This window comes from Phyllostomus discolor, chromosome 4 (genome assembly GCF_004126475.2).
Source record: "Phyllostomus discolor isolate MPI-MPIP mPhyDis1 chromosome 4, mPhyDis1.pri.v3, whole genome shotgun sequence".
NCBI lineage: Eukaryota > Metazoa > Chordata > Mammalia > Chiroptera > Phyllostomidae > Phyllostomus > Phyllostomus discolor.
The window spans coordinates 198,474,888-198,494,497 of NC_040906.2; the positions used below are offsets into that span (position 1 = coordinate 198,474,888).

At 49.2% G+C, this 19,610-nt stretch overlaps 1 protein-coding gene across 2 annotated transcripts in view; it reads left to right on the plus strand.

The window, feature by feature from the left end:
• Positions 1–19,610, plus strand: part of PLEKHG1 (pleckstrin homology and RhoGEF domain containing G1) — a 206,883-nt gene that overhangs the window by 165,096 nt on the left and 22,177 nt on the right. For both annotated transcript variants that reach the window (XM_036024891.1, XM_028509825.2), the window contains 7 exons: positions 1,247–1,316; positions 6,987–7,033; positions 11,129–11,279; positions 14,625–14,756; positions 16,839–17,021; positions 17,117–17,212; positions 17,412–17,498. In XM_036024891.1, coding sequence (XP_035880784.1) covers positions 1,247–1,316; positions 6,987–7,033; positions 11,129–11,279; positions 14,625–14,756; positions 16,839–17,021; positions 17,117–17,212; positions 17,412–17,498 — 766 coding nt within the window. The remainder of the gene's footprint in view (positions 1–1,246; positions 1,317–6,986; positions 7,034–11,128; positions 11,280–14,624; positions 14,757–16,838; positions 17,022–17,116; positions 17,213–17,411; positions 17,499–19,610) is intronic.

Consider the following 19,610-nt stretch of genomic DNA (forward strand, 5'->3'; position numbering starts at 1 on the left):
AATGTAATTACGGTATATCACAGGGCTCTACTGAGAATAATATTTAAAATGTAATAATACCTAAAACTACACGCTCTGTCTTTAGTCAAATTTTGTAACAACACCTTGAGAAGATGGGAGGAAGGTAGGTCTGGGGAAATTCAGAAGTCAGAATGTGTAAGACTGAAAAGTAATGAAGATGCAACATCGGCCTCTTTAGAAACATCGAAGCAGCCAAAAACAGCGACAGCCGAAGATTCTTCTAAAGAGAGGCCATCGAAAGCGGGAAACAGAATGCAGCACTATTTAATTTTTTTATCAAAATATGTCATGCACAGCTAACTAAAATAAACACTTAACACAGTAAAATATATATCTATACAACTTACATGAAGAGCAATTTGGAAATGTGTTAACACTGGCACTGAGAATGCCCTTTGACCCAGCAATTCCATTTCTAGAATTTTGTCCAGCAGTAGGAAATTAGTTAAATTGATTATGCTATGTCCACCCAATGAAACCTGATGCAGTCACTTCAAATAATGAACCATTAAAAAATAATATAGATATTCATCTATGAAAACACATTTTCTTCCCTATATATCTTTTTAAAAAGATTATATTTATTTATTTTTAGACAGAGGGGAAGGGAGGGAGAGAAACATCAGTGTGTGGTTGCCTCTCACGCGCCCCCTACTGGGGACCCAGCCTGCAACCCAGGCATGTGCCCTGACTGGGAATCAAACCCTTTGGTTCATTGGCCCACGCTCAATCCACTGAGCCACACCAGTCAGGTGTGGCTAACATATCTTTCCTGTAGAGCACTAGCTTTGTTTAAAATTTTGTATTTGCTAGTGTGATTTTTCACAGAATGTCTGACTCTTCCATGGACCCCAAGCTCCTGGAGACCAGGGCCCAAATCTCAGTTTTCCCACTGATGTGTCTGCTCTTGCTGCTGGCACAATACCTGGTACCTGGGACGCTATTCGATGGCCGTGTGTGAGCACCTGTGCAGACGAGGAGACCAACCAGAAGGCTTAGTGCTAGTCAGAGGAGTTACAGATCCGACCAGTGCTTAAATCCTTGCCCCGCCGTGACCTCGAGCAAGTCCCTTACCCAAACCTTGAGTGTAGTGACAGTAGGTCCTCAGTTACCCAATTAAATGATTCCTTGTAAAAGCCACGCAAACGTTTAAACTTCTAAATGATATAAAATGTCTTCGACCATAGGACTATAGTCTAATATTTTCTTTTATTCCTTTTACTAGTGAACTTCTGCAAGATTTGGAAAACTGTGAGAATGACCCTGTGGCCATAGCAGAATGTTTTGTGTCCAAGGTAAGTGGGGTCCATGTCTCCGGGCCAACCCAGACAGACACAGGGCACGGATTGTTCCCACGCCACAGTTAAAGTGACTTGCGTGTTCTGTGTGGGGTGAAGCTGGCCGCTAATCTCTCTCACACTGGTTTCAGCTTTTCTTTTCTTTTTTTTTTATCAGCAAGGAAAAAATAAATACTGTTAGTGTCCCCAGTAAGTTAGGAAATACTAACTTAGTAGTTTTCCTGGAATTCATCTAGTAACTGAGTGATGTTACTCATCTTTCCTAGAAAAAAAAAAAAAAAAAAAAAACAGAATCTTTACATTGGGGGAAAGTCGGAATAGAAAAATGTTAGAAAAATAAATAAATAAATAAATATAAAATACCACTAGACGAGTTAGGTTGTAATTATGTTATATATAATATATATGGCACTACCCTAGGCTATATAATTATCGTTTAGGTTAGGGGATAAGGCGGAGAATTATTCTCTTACATCTTAAAAATGCATTGTTATTTTTCTTAAGCCGCACTGATGGTTTAGAAAAATACAAGGAAAAGATTCGACTTCTAAAGCTTATGTGACAGTTGGTTCGCACCCTGTGCTGGGACAGGAGATAGAATTCTGAAATACACAAGGCCATCCTTGGCAACATTACTTTTGGGAGATGCGACCCACTATATACGGATCCTATCCAAACTTCTCTGAAAAAATCAATAGCTTTTTTTTTTCCCCAGAAAACCTCTAGCAGAAATTGTTTTGCAGCAAAACTTTGTGATAGCTGCCGTTATGGCTTCACCTGTACAGAGGTTTAAGAGCAGCTCATGATGGGACTTGGGGGCCAACTGAGCATGAGCGCCTCACTTCCAGCCCCAGAGTCCTTTGCAAGACCATGGGAACCCGGAGACGTCCTCCCCGGCTGCCCTGGCTCCGGACCTGTCCCGCAGGGTCATTTGCGCCAGCTGCAAATCCGTCCATCGGTTTTGACCCCAAACATCACACTCTGGGTTTTACGGAGTGTGGCTCCTTACAGGCAGCTGACGGCCCTGGGTATAAAACGCTCCTGACTTTGTGGGTGGGTGTGGGTGTGTGAAGTTGCGAAATGTTTGTGCTCACAGGGTTGCCTGCAATTCTTTCCCCGAGTTGCCTGTGTCATAATTAATCCTCCTAAAGGGTAGGAGTTTGAACAAGAGAGGGAAAATGAAAGCTGGAGAAATGGGTCGAAAGATATGCCAAGTATATCAAAGAAGATATGTTAAAATAACCACAGCACGTAAACAACACGGAGGCTTTTGGAAACGCTCGGGCTTTTACTGGTAACTGTAATCACAAGTTGATTAAAGATGGTCCAGCATATGCTTAGCTGTGGCTTAATTATTCACATAAAAGTTTGTTTATGCGCTGCATTGCCAACTCCCAAATCTTAGTTTTTCATTGTAATGCTGCCAGGTTTAATTAGAAGACTGACTTTCGGCACCCCGCACTTTCCCGAGGAAGCAGGGAGCGGGGAGGGAGCGCTTGGGGCTGGCGCAGCCCGCTCTTCACTCAGCACCCCGAAATTCAGAAGATGGCACGTCTGCTGAGACAACCAGCTGCCCCACTCTGGGGAGGAACGGAAAATTGCGTTAATTGACAGGCTGCTAATGAAAGAAGGAAAGCTGGCGGTTGACTTGGGCTTTTATCTGAATCACTGGGGCCTGCACAGAGATTCACCCTGACCTTGCTCTCGCAGTCCGTGGAGGTTCCAGAAATCCTTAGTGACAGCGGGAGAGCACAGGGCGGCCTTCTGACCCGCTGCTCACGAAAGAGCAGGCCCACACGGCGCATGGGCAGGAGGGACGGAGACAAAGGTCCCTACTGGGCGGGCCAAGCAGGCTCCCAGCTGAGCCTTTGTGTGCTCCTTGGGCTTGAGAAACACCTGCAGCAAGTTTACCTGTTTCCTGCCTTCACCTCACCCTCGCTTCCACCCCTGACTGTCACCGGGGCTGACCCTGGGCAGTGCTGAGCGAGGAGACAGAGCTTGGCTTCAGAGGCCCAAGCTCCCCTCGCTGCCCTCCTCCTTTCCCGTGATGCATGGCCTTCACCCCCCTTGGGGCCTTTCTCCCCCCTCCAGGGCCCAGACGTGCACTTACGTACGGGAAGTGTCCTCAGGAAGTGCTGATTGCCCGTATTCGTGTCGGGGCAGTGTTGCCTCATCCATGTGCTCTGTGCATGTTAGGCCTTTCTCATGGTGTGCTGCGAAACAGCTCAGGCCAGTGAGTGTGTGTGTGTGAGTGTGTGTGTGTGAGAGAGAGGGAGTGGTGATCGATTCAACAGACCTTTGAGCACCCTGTATGCTCAGTGAGACAGCCCTGACTACCCTATATTTTTGGTTTTTTCATAGTGAAATGTCTCCTTTCTACATCATCTCTCATTGCAGTCTGAGAGAGTTGAGTAACCAGAAGGAAATATCTATTTTTGTATAATTTCTTTATCATTGCCTTCTTTTCCCCTAAATACTCCTGAAAAGGATTTGGGGAGGCAAATATTGATAGGCATTTAAGGATTAACCAACTAGGAACTATTTTTTTTTTAGATTTATTTATTTATTTATTTTTAGAGAGGGAAGGGAGGGAGATAGAGAGAGTGAGAAACATCAATGTGTGGTTGCTGGGGGTTATGGCCTGCAACCCAGGCATGTACCCTGGCTGGGAATCGAACCTGCGACACTTTGGTTTGCAGCCTGTGCTCAATCCACTGAGCTACGCCAGTCAGGGCTGGAACTATTGATTTCTGTGTAGAGCTGTTGTTTGAAATGCTGACAGACCTTACAGGTCTAAGATCATATATACATTTGGTCCTATATTAACAATATAAAGCCAATTTGAATCAAATCCCTCAACTTCAATACAGAACTAGAGTCATGATGTCACGAAATGCACAGAAATTCTCAATTGCCCTGAAGTCTTGAGGCTTCGTTGGGGACAGTTTGTGCAGGTCAAATATAGGGTGTAATTTAGACATTTTCATTGAGGTCATTGATTTTTAAGTGTAGTATTTTAAATAATCCAAAACTTCTCAGAAATTAAGGAAAGACAACCTGGTATTGCTCAGTCCCAGGTTGCGTGTAGCAGGAAGCAGGAAAGAAGCAAGAAACTGAGAGCACATGCACAAACTCGGAGAAAAGCTCCGGCCTGATGTTAATTTACTAGACCTTGGGCAAGTGACTCTGCTCTCCTTGTCCTTGGAGTCAGGGCTGGCCACCCCGGTGCTCTCCAGAGCTCAACCGGAGGACACAGTGAATGAATGAGAGGCTGCCGCCAGCTCAGTACCTGCCTGGTCTCCGGGGGACGTAAGTGTCATGTGAATCTGTGGGCCCAGGACCAGTGGATCTACTACTGCTTTTTCAGGAGAAACCAGAACTCAAGATATTTTTATTACCTATCTTTTAGAAGTTGGCAGCTAATTTGGATTTTTTTACAGTATGATGCTTGAAAGCTTGGCAACCTTCTAAATTGGCGAGGCCATGGAGAAACAGGTACTCACACAATTACCGGAAAACCGACGGGCACGGGCCCATCGGAAGACAATTTACAATTTGGCTCCACCTAGCAGAAGCACGTCTCAATGCACCCTTTAGTGCAACCATTCTACTCCCAGAAATCAGCTCCAAAGATACAGGGACAAAAATTCAATAAGTGGGATGCTATTCTTTGCAGTGATAATTATTGCATTGTATAGATATATACAATTTATAGGAACATGTATATGTGTATACATACATATATGTATAGAAATACATAGAACAGCCCAAATGTCCATAAACGAGATGCTAGTTGAGGAAGCACATAACGGCATGCTAGGAAGCAATAAAAGCAAATTAAGAATATCTCTGTATAGCCCTGGCTGGCATAGCTCAGTGGATTGAGCATGGGCTGCAAACCAAATTGTCGCAGGTTCGATTCCCAGTCAGGGCACATGCCTGAGTTGCAGGCCATGACCCCCAGCAACCACACATTGATGTGTGTGTGTGTGTGTGTGTGTGTGTGTGTGTGTCTTTCTTCTTTCCCTCTCTAAAAATAAATAAACAAAAAATCTTTAAAAAAAAGAATAGAAAATGCTTTAAAAAAATATCTCTGTATATGCTAGGGAGGTGCAGGGCGTGCTGGGGGAAGGAATAAAAGTATGTACAATACTGTGGTTCTCAAAGTGTGATCCCTGGACCAGCCCCGTCTAGAAGCTTGTCAGGACACACCCGGCCCTATTACATCAGATACTCTGGGGGGGCTTGCCCAAACCCAGTGTCTGTGTTTTAATGGGCCCTCAGGTGATTCTGAAACACACTGGAGTCTGCGAGCCACTGGCGTGGCTTGTTTTTATTTATCTAGGAATGAGGGATGGTATGCCCGTGTTCAAATGTGTATTTTTTTAAAAAAGAAGATAAGCTGTGCAACTAAATATTGGCATCTGACAGGGAAAAGGAGAAACTAAACTGGAATGGAGAGGAATAGGAGCTAGGCTTCTTTGCCTGTGCATTTCCTTGTAGAGTTGACTTTGAAACCATGGACAAATTTTACATAATTCTAAAGCAAAACTAAAGTTTAAAAAAGCAGTCTCCAAAAACCGAAAGCAAAGTGAAATTAGCCTAATTGGGTATCCACTTTGTTCTATAATCACGCAGAGGAAATTCCGACTGATTAAAAAATATGCTATGGACAATATTCAAGCTATACACCCTTAACCGTTTTCTGTCATGGTATCACCCATGGTGGTGTCGGTATTCTACCCTGAAATTACTGAGTGTGTTGTGGGATAAAGCAAGTGAGTATTTATGTTAGTGTCATTGAGAACTGGAGTTGGTAGGCAGAAGAAAATACAGGGTAAGAATAAAGCTAATAAAAATGCTGTAGTGAATCTGAATTGCAAGTATGAGCTAAAGGATACATTTTATCTTAAAAAAAAACAAACACCATTTTTCTAACTCTGCCCACTGAAAAGGCCCAGAACTAATCATCACCCCAGCAGCAAGAGCATCCCTGCTGCTCACACTGGGGGTTCCCAGTGCTGTTCCTACCCGAGGGAGCCAGGGCTCCGGGAAGAATGAGCGTGGGAGGGCAGCCTGCAGGACGGGCTGGAACTTCTTGCTGCACCAGGAAACGAGGAAGCTGCCGGAGGCTGTAGGTCAGGTCAGGAGCCCTTTGTCTCCTTGCGGAGTGAGGAGTCGCACATCTGCACCCAGAACTGCACGCACTGTCCGAGGCACGCTCCGTGAATACGCGAGGAGGGGCCTGCAGGCACACAGAGCAGCTTGCTCAGGCCCTGCACGTGCTTCTGCTACGTTCTCACCACGTGGCATGTAAATGACCTACTTACATCTCTCCCCCACACTGTATAATCTACCAAAGGACGATGAGCACCTGGACAGAAATGTTATTTCCTTCCTCTTTGCATTTACTTTCGAATTTCCCTAACACAGCAGATGCTCGATAAGTGTTTATTAAACTCAAATGGGTTCAAGTGTGTGTGGATTCTGGCTATAACACAAGACAGATAATACGGCATGAATGATTGCCACACGGACGCGGGAGACAGGCTCGCGTCATCAGAGAGACAAATTTAAAGCCCAGATGCTGTTTCTCTTTATTGTTTTTAAGTGGATGTTGCTGTCTCTGCTTTTTTGCCTATAAACGCCTCTTTTGCTTCCTTGCAGAGCGAAGAGTTCCACATTTACACGCAGTACTGCACGAACTACCCGAGGTACGCTCCGTGAGTGTGCGGGAGTACTTTTCTCCGCTTCCATATCCAGTCGAGTCCGTCAGTCCAATGTGTGTCAGCGGCAGGCACTACCTGCCTGGCCCTGTGCTGCACACTGTGGGGAAACTGGGAAACCTGCTGAGAACAGATTACTGGGGGCGGAGGTGGGGGGGCCCCCCAGCGCTGCTCCGCTCAGGCTTTGGGCTCCCAGCAGAGCCAGGGTAGGGAGAGTCACGAAAGACCTTCAAAGAGACCAGAAGGTTGCTGGGTGTCCTTCAGTGGAAAACCCAGTAAACCAGTGTATTTGGCTACAAGTCTCGTCTGTTAACCCTTTTGTATGAGTGCCATGACTTTAAAACTATCAGAAGCAATGATACTGAGTGTATATAATCTGGCTGGGGAGAAGATGTTATATTTCTGCTAGCTAAGTTCTGTGACCTATGTGAGTTTTGTGGAGTTTGGAGAAAGGAAAGGTCATGGCAAGCTTAGGTGAGAAGAGAGGACCCATGGTCTGCCCTGGTCCCCACCTCCGTGTTGCCTGTGCTGGGAGCGCTGGTGGGTGGGCAGTTCAGGGACGGGGGCAGTGCAACCCCTGGACGTTGTTACATGGACCATCTCAGTGAGGGAGTCAGGCCTGAGACCACTGTCTGAATGTCTTATTTTGTGCGTGAGACGTTTATTGAGCACTTACTGATGCCTAGGCACTGTAAAGCGCTGTCAGTGATAAACATTGCTGAACTGAACTTGCACAGCCATCCAGAGATGCCCGGGGGTTAAAGCAAAGCAGAAGGGCCGTCCCAGCGCTGAGCACGTCCTAGGTCCCCAGCCCGTGCTAGTTTGCCGTCACCCTGCCCCACCCCCACTGCAGGGGTGAAGGAACCAGTAGGTCTGAATAGACCTACTGATGAATAGACCAGTAGGTCTATTGACGGTACAAGGGTCCCATAGCTGACGAGGGGCCCCGAGAGGTTTTTTACAGCCTCAGACCTCATGCTCCTGCATCCTTGTAAGGTTTCTGCACCCCACCCCCAGCCCCGATGCCTTTTTGTGGTCCCTTTTCCCACGTGATCCTTGCGCTGTTATCCCAGCGGCCCCCCAGGACCAGGAGAGCCAGGGCGGTTTTACATGCTCTGTGCTGGTCATGGTAGAGACGTGTCCCTGAGCAGCAAGTGGGTGGTGGGCCCCACCTGGAAGAGAAGCAGCGGGCTGAGCCCCCAATGCTGCTCCGTGGGGAGAACCAGTGGGGCCCCTGCTCAAGTGGCCCCGGAGAGCCAGCGTGGATTAAAAGTCATGGAGCCAAGGGCTTGGTCCTCCTGGTGGCAGGACACTTGCCACTGGGGATTGTGGTCTCCGCCTCCCGGTATCGGTCAGGATGTCGGGCTGGGGCGACTTGCTTGATTGGTAGCCAACCACACTTCCCCCAGGTTTCCCTAGAGATCACAGATTACCTACAGTCACCTGCAGATTAGTACTTTTAGCACCTACACACCTCCATAGACCCACCCATAGTCGACACGGTTTCACATCCAGGGGTGTGCAGCCTTTTGGTGTCTCTAGGTCACACCGGGAGAAGAAGAGTTGTCTTAGGCCCCACATTAAATACACAAATAGTGATGAAACCTGATGAGCAAAAACAGGGGTTTAAGTAACTTTATGATTTTGTGTTGGGGCTCCTTCATCGCCACCCTGGGCCATGCGCAGCCTGCGTGCTGCGGGTTGGACACCCCGATTCTCTCCTAGAGTTCCCACATCTCTGCAGGGGTGTCAGGGAACTGTAGGATGCCCGGGCTGATAAACCCGTGGTGCTCACGCTGAACACCGGCACGGACCCCCGTGCAGAGAAATCACAGAGTCAGCGGCTCAGCGTCTCCCTGAGGGAGGAGAGAGCACACCCTGGGACTCTGCAGAGCGAACACAGTCCTGGACCCGCCAGGGCGGTCGGCCCCGGGGCCCTCGAGGGGCTTGCGGGGAGCTGAGGGCTGCACCCATCTCGTCCTCCGAGGGTCGTTTGTTTGAAGGAGAACTTCTGAACTTGCAGTTTCGGAGGTTTACATTAAGATTTCTCTGAGTTAGGAATGAGAATGGAGAGTACAAAGTAAAGGCACCTTTTGATGCTCGAGGCTTCTGTCTTCAGGGGAGAGGCGAGATCGTTTGTGAAGGAGCGTCTTTAAGAGCCTGTCACCCACAGCGTGGTTCCGAGTTGGGTGAAAGTTGAAAAGAAACAGGAACCCTACCCCTTGGCTCCTGGCAGTGTACATTCTTTCGAGGATCAGGACCCAACTGAATGCAGCAGTGGGGTACAGAGCGAGTTGGAGAAGATCGAATTAGTAAATGCAGACTAGTATAGTGCGAACTGAGCAATGTGCAGTAGAAGCAAAATATACTGAGATAAAGGAGCAGTAAGTCCCGGTGATGAGTTCTAAGGGCAGTTTCTTGAAGGAAGTGATTTTTTATTTTGAATCTGACTTGAGGAAGGAGAAAATGTGTTGGAGATGCTTGAAAGACATTCTCATAAAAAAAAAAAAAAGATGTTTTAAGGCATTTTCAGTGGAGCAGACCCATCCAGTTCTTGCCCAATTCTGTGGTTTTCAAAGTCATAGAAAAAGTTTGCCTCTTGCCCCCTTGTCTCCGGTCAGGTTGCTCTCCGAGGCCCAGAGTTCCCCGTCCTGTCGTAAGCCGAGAGGGCCAGGGGTTTCGGCCCATCTGACAACTGTCCTTCCCCCCTGAGACGCGGGCCGGCGATATTAAATGTCGCCAGCACACCTTGACAGATGTCCACCTTCCTCATACCAGTCACGCCCCAGTGGCTCCTCTGTGAAGAGACACAGGCCGCCCCGGTTCCCCCAGGGAGGGGCCCAGGCCCCCTTAGGTTGCTGTCCTCAGATGTCGCCCGCTGCCCTGAATCCCAAGTTCACGGTGCTCGGGCCTGGGGCAGGGTTCTCACCCTCGGACAAGAGCTGCAGCCGTCCAGTGGCCCGTGGCCCCTGAGCAGCTGATCCTGACTCTGATGAGAGCTCCTTGGTTACAGGATTTTTTTAAAAAGTATCAAAATCTCAAGTTCGGGGGAAAATAAACCTGTGTGAATAGATACTTCTCAAAGCAGATGGGCTCCAAAGGGGTTCCAATGGTGCAATTAGGAGACCTGCATTTTACTTCCTTCCCAGGAGTTTTATTTTGTCGTTTGCCTCTATCTGATCTTCTAAATTAATCCTGAAAACAGGTTACTGACTTGGGGAGAAATGACTTCCACCTGCCTCCTTCTAAGTTATGAGATCATAAAGCTTTGATTTATGTGTGTGTGTGACTGCGCAAGCCCACCAGCTTGCCTTATGTAGAAGATCTGGGCATTGTTTCAGCCGTTCTCCTAGGGTGCTCAGGGGCCATCCTTACTACCTTTGGGGGAGCAGGAACAGAGAAGGCATTGCGACCCTCTTTTCTAATCCACTCCATGCGGCTCGCTCCTTAAGGAGCCAGATTACCCAGCTGTTTCAGAAGACGTCTTTAGCATAAGCACAGCCATTGGAGGTGGAAAGACGGGTCTGTTCAAAGATTCGCAGAGGGAAGCTGACCCGTGGGGCAAGGTCTCCAAAGACCTGCACGTAATGGCACGCCGTTTGTGCATTATACAAAGACAGCAGCAGAAGAGGTGACAATGTCCAGCTTGGGGCTGGATCTCCTGGGGAGAAGGAGCTGCTTTTTCTCAGTGCCAAGGGCCCCCTCCTTGCCATCTCCCCTGTGGACACTGAGTACGGATGTGTGGTACGGGCACTGCACAGAGACACCCGGATGGGGCACGGGTGGGGCTAACAGCCAGTGGGCATCACCTTTGCTAAGCTGTGCATCCATGTAGGGGCCGAATCCCTGGAAGGAAGGAGCTTGCTGCTTAGAAGCTCTGTTACCATCGCTGTTAGAGTGCCTTTGGCTAGTGCACTCACCCAGAGGGACACCTCGGTCTAACTTACCCAGAGGCCTTCTCGTCTAGCCCTGTTGCTTCCCTACCTGTGCTAGGGCATTTATACCTACACCAGCATTTAAAACCGGAATACCCATGTTAAGCAGGCGTTTCCATGGAGATGATGACATTCATTCTTCTCGCAGATCTGTGGCTGTGCTAACGGACTGCATGAGGAACAAGACCCTGGCCAAGTTCTTCAGGGAGCGTCAGGAAACTCTGAAACACTCACTGCCCCTGGGGTCCTATCTCCTGAAGCCAGTTCAGCGGATCCTCAAGTATCACCTCCTTCTGCACGTGAGTTTCTGCCTGGGCCGGGGTTCTTTCCAGAGGATGAGGATTAAGTGTCTGTATATTAGGTTTAGGGGGGAAAAAAAGATCAGAAAAGGCCGGGAACATATGGAAACATTTTCCACACTCATGCTTTACAACGGACTAATCCGCTTTGAGGAATTAGAGAGATTTATGTATGTTCGAGGCCTGCACCCCATTCACAGCAGCCCAGGAAAGGTTCGTTCCAGCTCCGATTCTCAGAGGGCTCGGGAGCCCCTCACTCCGGGCAGTGGCCGTCTCACGCAGGGGAGTTATCATCTTAATGAAAAACAGGCTTTTTTCTGTTTTGTTTTATTTCCATGCGCCCTGATTCAGTAGGCAGTTGGGAGGGAGAGCGATTTGTCACAGGTCGGCTTTTGTAGGAGCAGAGAGAAGGGGCTGAAAGGGGAGAAGACAGGTGAGCAGCGTGATGAGTGATCATTGAGGGGGGCCTAGCGTCATGTCAGGGTATCTGTTCCCTGTATCATTTCCCGTGCTTGGGGCAAAATTCAAGGAGGCTTTAGACACAAAGGCAGACGTAGCACTCACATTCTCATTTCTCATCCTCCAAGGAAGTGGATAAAAATGGGGGAAAAGTGTTGTTGAAAGTAGCTTTCATGTGTAGGCAGGATCGGATGGCGTGTGCAGTAGGAGGAAGACAGCCTGGCGTGGTAGCTAGGGGCTGGGCTCCGGGGCGGGGCCGGGCTCCGGGGCGGGGCTGTAAATCGCCCGTGGGCACTGCGGCTCACAGGCAATCAATAAAAATAAAATAATAATAATAATAAGTAAAAAATAGGAAAGAGATTTCAATCCAGAGTTTCTCTCCGTATCAACAGATCTGCAATTTATAGGTATCTCTTTTAAATGACCCCAGGTTTCTAACTTGGACAAGCCAGGATTGCTCAGTTCATACACATCAAAAATGTTAAGAACCCTAATGTTACAGCTTTACCGGAAATTTCCCAGCTTTGTCTGGCTGCCTGGGTGGCTCATCTTTGCAGAATCTGGTGCCCTGTGAAGCCACATCGGGGATGGCACTTTAACTGTTAAATTGATGCAAATAACTTGTTAGATTCGTGGGGTTAATTTGCTGAATCAGTGTCCAAATAGTTCTTAAATAAATAATGCCTGTTTCGGGGCAGACCGCTGCTGGACTCTGCTAATATGACATCGAAGACGAGTGTGTCCCCACGATCTCTAAGTGTGGCCTTCTAGGCAGGAAGAGGGCTGTCCATCAAAAAAAAAAAAATGTCTACGATCTCAGTGACATAAGCATGTCTGATATAACAAGCCGTGATCCTTACGAAAAGTTAATTGATAGAAAAATCAGCCCTTCCTCTCTAAGTTAAGAGCCAGTGTCTTAGTCAGTCTGGGTTTATAAAAAAGTACCACAGACTTGGCGGCACTAGCAAAAACATGTATTTCTCACCGTTGCCGGAGGCCCGAGATCGGGGGGCCAGCAAGGTTGTGTTCCAGTGCGAGCCCAGGGGGCCGCAGCCTCCTGCCGTCTCCCGTCTCCCTGTTCCCTCGTGTGGACCAAAGCAGCAAGAGAGCTCCCGGGGGTCTCTTCCCTGAGGGCACTAACCCGTGAGGGCCCCACCTGCATGGCCTCCTCACCTCCCAGAGGCTCACACGTGAGGGGTTCGTATTTCAACATAGGAGTTCGGGGGCCGACCCAAACACGCAGGCTGTGACAGCTGGTGAGGAAGGGAAGAGGGGAGAACAGCCGTGAGAGTCATTAAAACTAACGCCCGGTTGCCTTTGAAGTTTTTTCGCTTTTATTGTTTGTTGAGTGTGCTCCTTCTGTGTTACCCACATCGCTTCAAAGCTGGGTCGCCGTCTGTGGGGATCCGCCCAAGAACACACTCCGTGCTCCTGAGTCCACTGATGAACAGGGTTGCCTCTCAGGCTAAAACAAGAAGTGAATAGCTTTTAACTTTGCTGTTGATCTCTTTTCTAAAAAAAGTTTGCTTATCCTCACCTGAGGATATGTGGGTGGTTTTTTAAAATTTTATTGATTTTAGAGTGAGAGGAAGCGGCGGGGGGGAGAGAGAGGGGAGCACTGATGTGAGAGAGAGACATTGATCGGCTGCCTCCTGTACGCGCCCCGACTGGGGATCAAACCCATCACCTTTCGGTGCACGGGATGGTGCTCCAACCAACTGGGCCACCCAGCCAGGGCTTTGCTGTTGATCTTGAGCTTACCTGGGAGTTGTTAGTTTGGTGATACAGTTGTATAGGCCCTTTCTGAGTGTGAAAGAAGATGTGAGTTCCCTTCCAATTTCTAGCTGGATGGAAAATGTGAATACTCAGTAAAAGTAAAGAGTTACAAAGTATGACTATAAAATGATAGAACCTATCTTCCTAAGTTATACCATAAGACTCCACCTCCATCCTTTAGCTTAATGAATATGCATGATGAATGTCATGGAAATGATCTGAGGGACCATAATATCTTCTTGTTGTTTTTACAAAGTTACGTAGGGTTACTGTTGTTGTTTTAAGAAGATAGAGCTTCAATTTGATGAGCCTTTCTTGACCACCCAGCTCTCTGGCGGGCACCGTTGAGAAGATAAAGGGTTAAAGGAACTATGCCATAGTCTCTGTCCTTACACTCTCGAGGATTCTAGGGACATGTGTCTTCTGTGCTGGGGAGAATGAGAGCAGAGGTCGCGCCCTTTCTCCCTCCCGGGATCGGGGAGCCCCAGCACTAGGCTGAGTGCTGACTGTCAGAGAGTGCGCGTGAGAACCCGGAGGCCTTCCTCCGCACGCCAGGGGGTTGTGTCTGGCGAGCACCGTGTGGGCCGTGACGCCTCCACTACGTGAATGTGCACTTGCCGCGGAAGGTTTTTTTAAAGATAATATTCATGCTATTTTCCAGTCATGTGTTATGCATCAAGTCCTGTGTGAGACACTTCCTCTCTCTGGGAGAAAAAGAATAAGTAGGTTTGCCATCCTGTAAGAGCAAGAACTGTCTGACATGGGCCGCAGGAAGCTCAGAAACCTCCAACTGTAATGCCCACTCTCACATCTACTGTAACAACCATACTCTCCGTGAGGCCTGACGGCTGTATGCAGGTTCCTCCTCTTCCTCGCGAAACTCTACTCCACGTCTGTCTTTCCTAGCTCCCTTTTCTTTCCCGTCTAGCCCTTTTGTCGTTGTTGTTTCTGGAAAGTTATCTCAACTTCTTAAAGAAAGATGGTAGTGTGTAGGTAATTAAGCAAAAATAAAACATGAGGAACTAATTGACATTTGTTTCCTTGAATAAATGGAGAAAAATAGAAAACATCTAGTTTGGGTTGTTTTTTTTTTTTTTTTTTTTTTTTAAGGAAATAGAAAACCACCTCGACAAGGACACAGACGGCTACGACGTGGTGCTGGACGCCATCGACACGATGCAGCGGGTCGCCTGGCACATCAACGACATGAAGCGGAAACACGAGCACGCGATCCGGCTGCAGGTGAGCCCCGCGGCGGCGGCGGGCACTGCTGCAGGTGCGCCGGCCTCTCCTAGACCCAGCATCAAAGCCGCTCGGTGCTGCACCTTGGTCACGGTCTTCACCCGGGTCCTGAGGAAGGATCAGCACCCCGACAACACCCATGTCATTGAATACAGTATTTAGGACCAAGTCCCGTGGTAACTTTTAAAGGAATTGCTTGCTCGTAGCCCCTTCAGTGACCCAAGTGAAAATTTTGAGTCTCCTGAGGCCTTATCTTATGCTAATTACAAAGAAGTAATTCTTTTTTAGTTAAAGATTTTATTTATTTATTTATTTATTTATTTATTTTTAGGCAGAGGGGAGGGTGGGAGAAAGAGAGGAAGAGAAACATCACTGTGTGGTTGCCTTTCACATGCCCCCCACCTGCAACCCAGGCCTGCAACCCAGGCCTGTGCCCTGACTGGGAATCGAACCAGCGATGCTTTGGTTCACAGGCTGGTGCTCAGTCCATTGAGCCACACCAGCGAGGGCACAAAGAAGTAATTCTTGTTGAAATGAACTCTCTCTCAGCTGTTTAAAAGTTAGTTTGTTTGTTTGTTTGTTTTTCTCCTTAAACTTCTATTCTTCTGTCACTCGTTCGTGCACAGTCACGAGGTGGTGGGTACGCGTGTGGTGGTGGCACAGGGGGCTCCGAAAGGGGAGGGCTGAGTCTGCAGCCAGGTCCTTTGCAGTTTCCTCTGGGACGAGAACCACCATTGCATGTTAGGTTCCTCATTTTTAAAACAAGACAGATGAGGGCTTGCTAAGGCTCCTCTCGGAACCAACATTTTGAGCCCTAAGCCCCTGAAAACTTTTGATAGATGCTGAGCCAGTGGTCTTGTCCTGGGCACCTCGACAGATACTTTATTAAAAAACAAAAGGCCATGTGGGCCCAGAGGGAGTAGCCAGGCTCCTGGGTGTCTCTGGAGTGAGACACAAAGCCCAGAGTGACTCCAGGTTCCGCAGAACACCCGTGCCTGACTCAGGAATAAAAGACACACTATTTGGCCCAGGGCTGCGAACAAAATCCTAGGTTTCACTGAGAGGCAGCCAGAGTGTGAGTGCGGTATGATGCAATCCACTATCAAAAATCAAAGGAAAGTGATGTTCTCATCTCTCGGGCCATGTCTGCTTTTTGTAGCAATAAAAAGGGTTTAGAGCTTCATCGTTCGCATGTTTTGTGGACGTAATGTCAGACATGATGTCTGTTGCATTTCCAAACATGGCTAAAGGACTAGGTTTTCATACCTTGCGAATCTGTTTGGCATTCTGAAGATGCCGCTGCCTCCGCCTCTGGCTCCGCCTCCTCTCCTCTCCTCTCCACGTGTACTTTCCACCAAAGACGTTTCATCCGTCTGTCCTGGGGGCTGCGTAGTTAGATCCTGTTTGTGGACATTTTCACCTTTCAAAGTAATACACCCAGCTTCCTCAAGAAATATTGATGTGGATGTACAGTAAATCCCGAAGAAACTTCAAAGTCCTGTTATCAATCTATATTTACCAGGTTCCATCCAAAACCTAGTGGGAGTGAAGAAATGTTCATTTCCTTTCCCTAAATAAATGGGATTACTAGCAGGAGTTTTCTGAGATGACGTGTCTCGTATGATTTTCCACAGGCTTTAGTTTTGAGTGACTGATACGTGGTGTGGACTTCGTTTCTGGAAGAAGTTATCCGGGTCCATAGCTCTCAAGGATTTTGTCCAGAGGCTAGGGGGTGAGAAAGTCAAGGGCGGGATGGCTACTGAGAAGGTCACACACCAATGGCCTCTTGACGCAGCCAGCTCTGGGGGCGGGGGGATGACCTAGGAAAGGAAGTAAGTAATTGGCATCTTGTGAACCAACAACGGGATTCATTTCTGTTAACTCTAAACGACACCACCCAGAAATGTGGATGCATGTCGTGGATCGTAGACCCCGTCAGACCCCACGTAGATGCCCTGGGCCCTGTCGCAGGTATTCAGACGCCGTTCTTGAGGCTCCGGGAACGGGCCGCCGTGTTCTTGCTGCCTCGCCTCCCGCCTCCTGTGTGCCATCACGCGACACATCTGTTTGTTGGTCTTCCAGGAGATCCAGAGTTTGCTCACTAACTGGAAGGGGCCCGACCTGACCAGCTACGGGGAGCTGGTGCTCGAAGGGACCTTCCGCCTCCAGCGGGCCAAGAACGAGCGGACCCTCTTCCTCTTCGACAAGCTGCTTCTCATCACGAAGAAGCGAGACGACACGTTTACGTACAAAGCTCACATCCTGGTAGGTGGGCAGCGTGGTCATGGGCAGGGACTTGGGGGAGGCCCGTTGTTGCGTCCCCTCCAAGCGACCTCACGCTGTCTCTGCTACCCGCGCAGTGTGGCAACCTCATGCTTGTGGAGGTGATCCCCAAGGAGCCGCTCAGCTTCAGCGTCTTCCACTACAAGAACCCCAAGCTGCAGCACACGGTTCAGGTAAAAGCCAGGCCCCGGCTCCCTGCAAGGCCCGCTCTCCGCGACGATGAGCACCCTGCGCCAGGCAGGCTTTCTAGAGCTTTCTGGCCGCACGGTGTGTTTTCCAGCCCGTCAGAGGCTTAAAGGGACCTGGGAATCTCAGTGGCGGCAGAGGCCGGACCTGACTGACTGTCTGACTGTCCGAACCTCCTTCCTGTAGGCGAAGTCGCAGCAGGACAAACGCCTGTGGATTCTGCACCTGAAGAGGCTGATCCTGGAGAATCACGCGGCCAAGATTCCGGCGAAGGTGAGACTGCGAGGCCAGCGCACAGGGGTGTGTGAGAACATGCAGGGCCTAGGGAGGCAGCCGGGCAGCGGTGAATGCCCAACTTCCACACGGAGGAGAGAGAGAGAGAGAGAGAGAGGGAGGGAGGGTCCGCCGGGCACCGACTAACCCAGCCGTTTACACCGAGAGGGCTCACATGCAGTGAGTGAGACGCTGCGGAGAGGTTTTGGTTTGGGTTTGTTTTTTAAGTTGTGTTTTTCCTTGGGGGCTTGAAAGAAGAAAAAATAAGGGAAAGACCACCAGTAAACTTCTAGAGAACGAGTGGGAGACCAAGGGAGCCGTGAGAACTGTCCGAAGGTGCGCTGGGCGCAGGCGGTGCACAGAGCTGGCTCGGCGCGAGGCCAGCCAGGCCTGGCTCTGCCGGGAAGGGACGTGGGGGCGAGGGAGCTGGCCCTGCATTATTACTTCACCGTCTGCTAAACAGGATGAATTCGTGAAGGTATAAGCCAAGTGTTGAGGAAGGGTAAAGTATTCAATCTCAGTTGAGTGGGGAGAGGAAGGAAAATGCCTTTCAGTATCTGGAAGGATGAGGAATGTCTTTATTAAGTGGAGGAAATGCGAGAGGAAAATCAAGCCGAAGGAACAGCATAAACGAAACCAAGATGGGAGGGCCGAGTCCTCAGGAGAGGGAGCTGGAGGCGAGGTGGGAGACCTGGAGGGCAGCCAGCCAGGCTGTGAAGGGCTCTGACCCCACACACGAGGAGTCTGGATCGCGCTGCTGGTGGGAGGCCACTGAAGGTTTCGGAGGGAGTGGAAGGCACGGCCTGCCCCCTGCTCTGAGAGCGTGCCTCTGGGAGCAGTGGGGCAGTGAATGGGAGGGGTGAGACTGGAGGCAGGAGGGGAATTTTTTTTAATATATTTTATTGATTATGCTATTATAGTTGTCCCGTTTCCCCCCTTCACTCCCCTCCACCCTGTACACCCTCTCCCACCCATATCCCCCCTTTAGTCATATCCATGTATCATACTTATAATTTCTTTAGCTTCTACATTTCCCATACTATTCTTACCCTCCCCCTGTCTCTTTTCTACCTACATTCTATGCTACTTATTCTCTGTACCTTTTCCCCTCTCTCCTCCTCCCACTCCCCTGTTGCTAACCCTCCATGTGATCTCCATTTCTGTGTTTTTTTTCCTGTCCTACTTGTTTGCTTAGTTTCTTTTGATTTTGCTTTAGGTGTGGTTGTTAATAATTGTGAGTTTGCTGTCCTTTTACTATACATGTTTTTCTTTATCTTCTTTTCTTAGATAAGTCCCTTTAACATTTCATAAAATAAGGGCTTGGTGATGATGAACTCCTTTAACTTGACCTTATCTGAGAAGCACTTTATCTGCCCTTGCAGGAGAGGAATTAACGAGCCACCACAATAGCCTAGGAAATGGGCGAGGGGCACTGCCAGGGAGCCACAGCACGCGAGGGGGAGCAGATGCCAAACCCATCACAGGGGCAGAGGGAACAGGGTTTTGCCCACTAAGTGCGTGAGGAGAGGGAGAAACGAAAGTCAGGGATGAGTCAGGAGCTGGGCCGAGAGGGTGGTGTCGTAAGCTCCAAAACAGGCGGCAAAGGGGAGGAACCGGTCTGATGGGAACCAGAGGGCAGAGCGCTCGCCCGTGCGCCGGGGTAGGTCCACTGCAGGTGGAAATTCAGGTCTTGGAAGCTGTGGGTCTGGAGGCTCTCACCACCTAGACTGCTTGAGGGTTGCTGGGAGGGCCCGGCAGAATGTCTAGAGGAAGGAGAACCCTTGGGCATCCCCACAACTACGTGATCTGCAGTGCGGTGGGGGGTTTGGGGAACACCCGAGGGACGAGCAACAGGGAGGCAGTCAGACAACCAAGGAGAAAGGCGTGGTAACAAAGGAAGGAAAGAATCTCAGGGAGACGGAGCGAAGTCCCAGCCTGGGACGCTGCAGAGGTCAGAACAGATGCAAACAGAAAAGTAGCCCTCAGAGTTGGCCACGCAGGGACGAGGGAGAGACCAGGGCAGGTGGAAGAGAAAAGGCAGAAGGAACGGACTGGGTGTAGGCTTACCTTTTTTAAATGGAGTTCAGAGAAGGCAAAGGGGGGGAGTTTGAG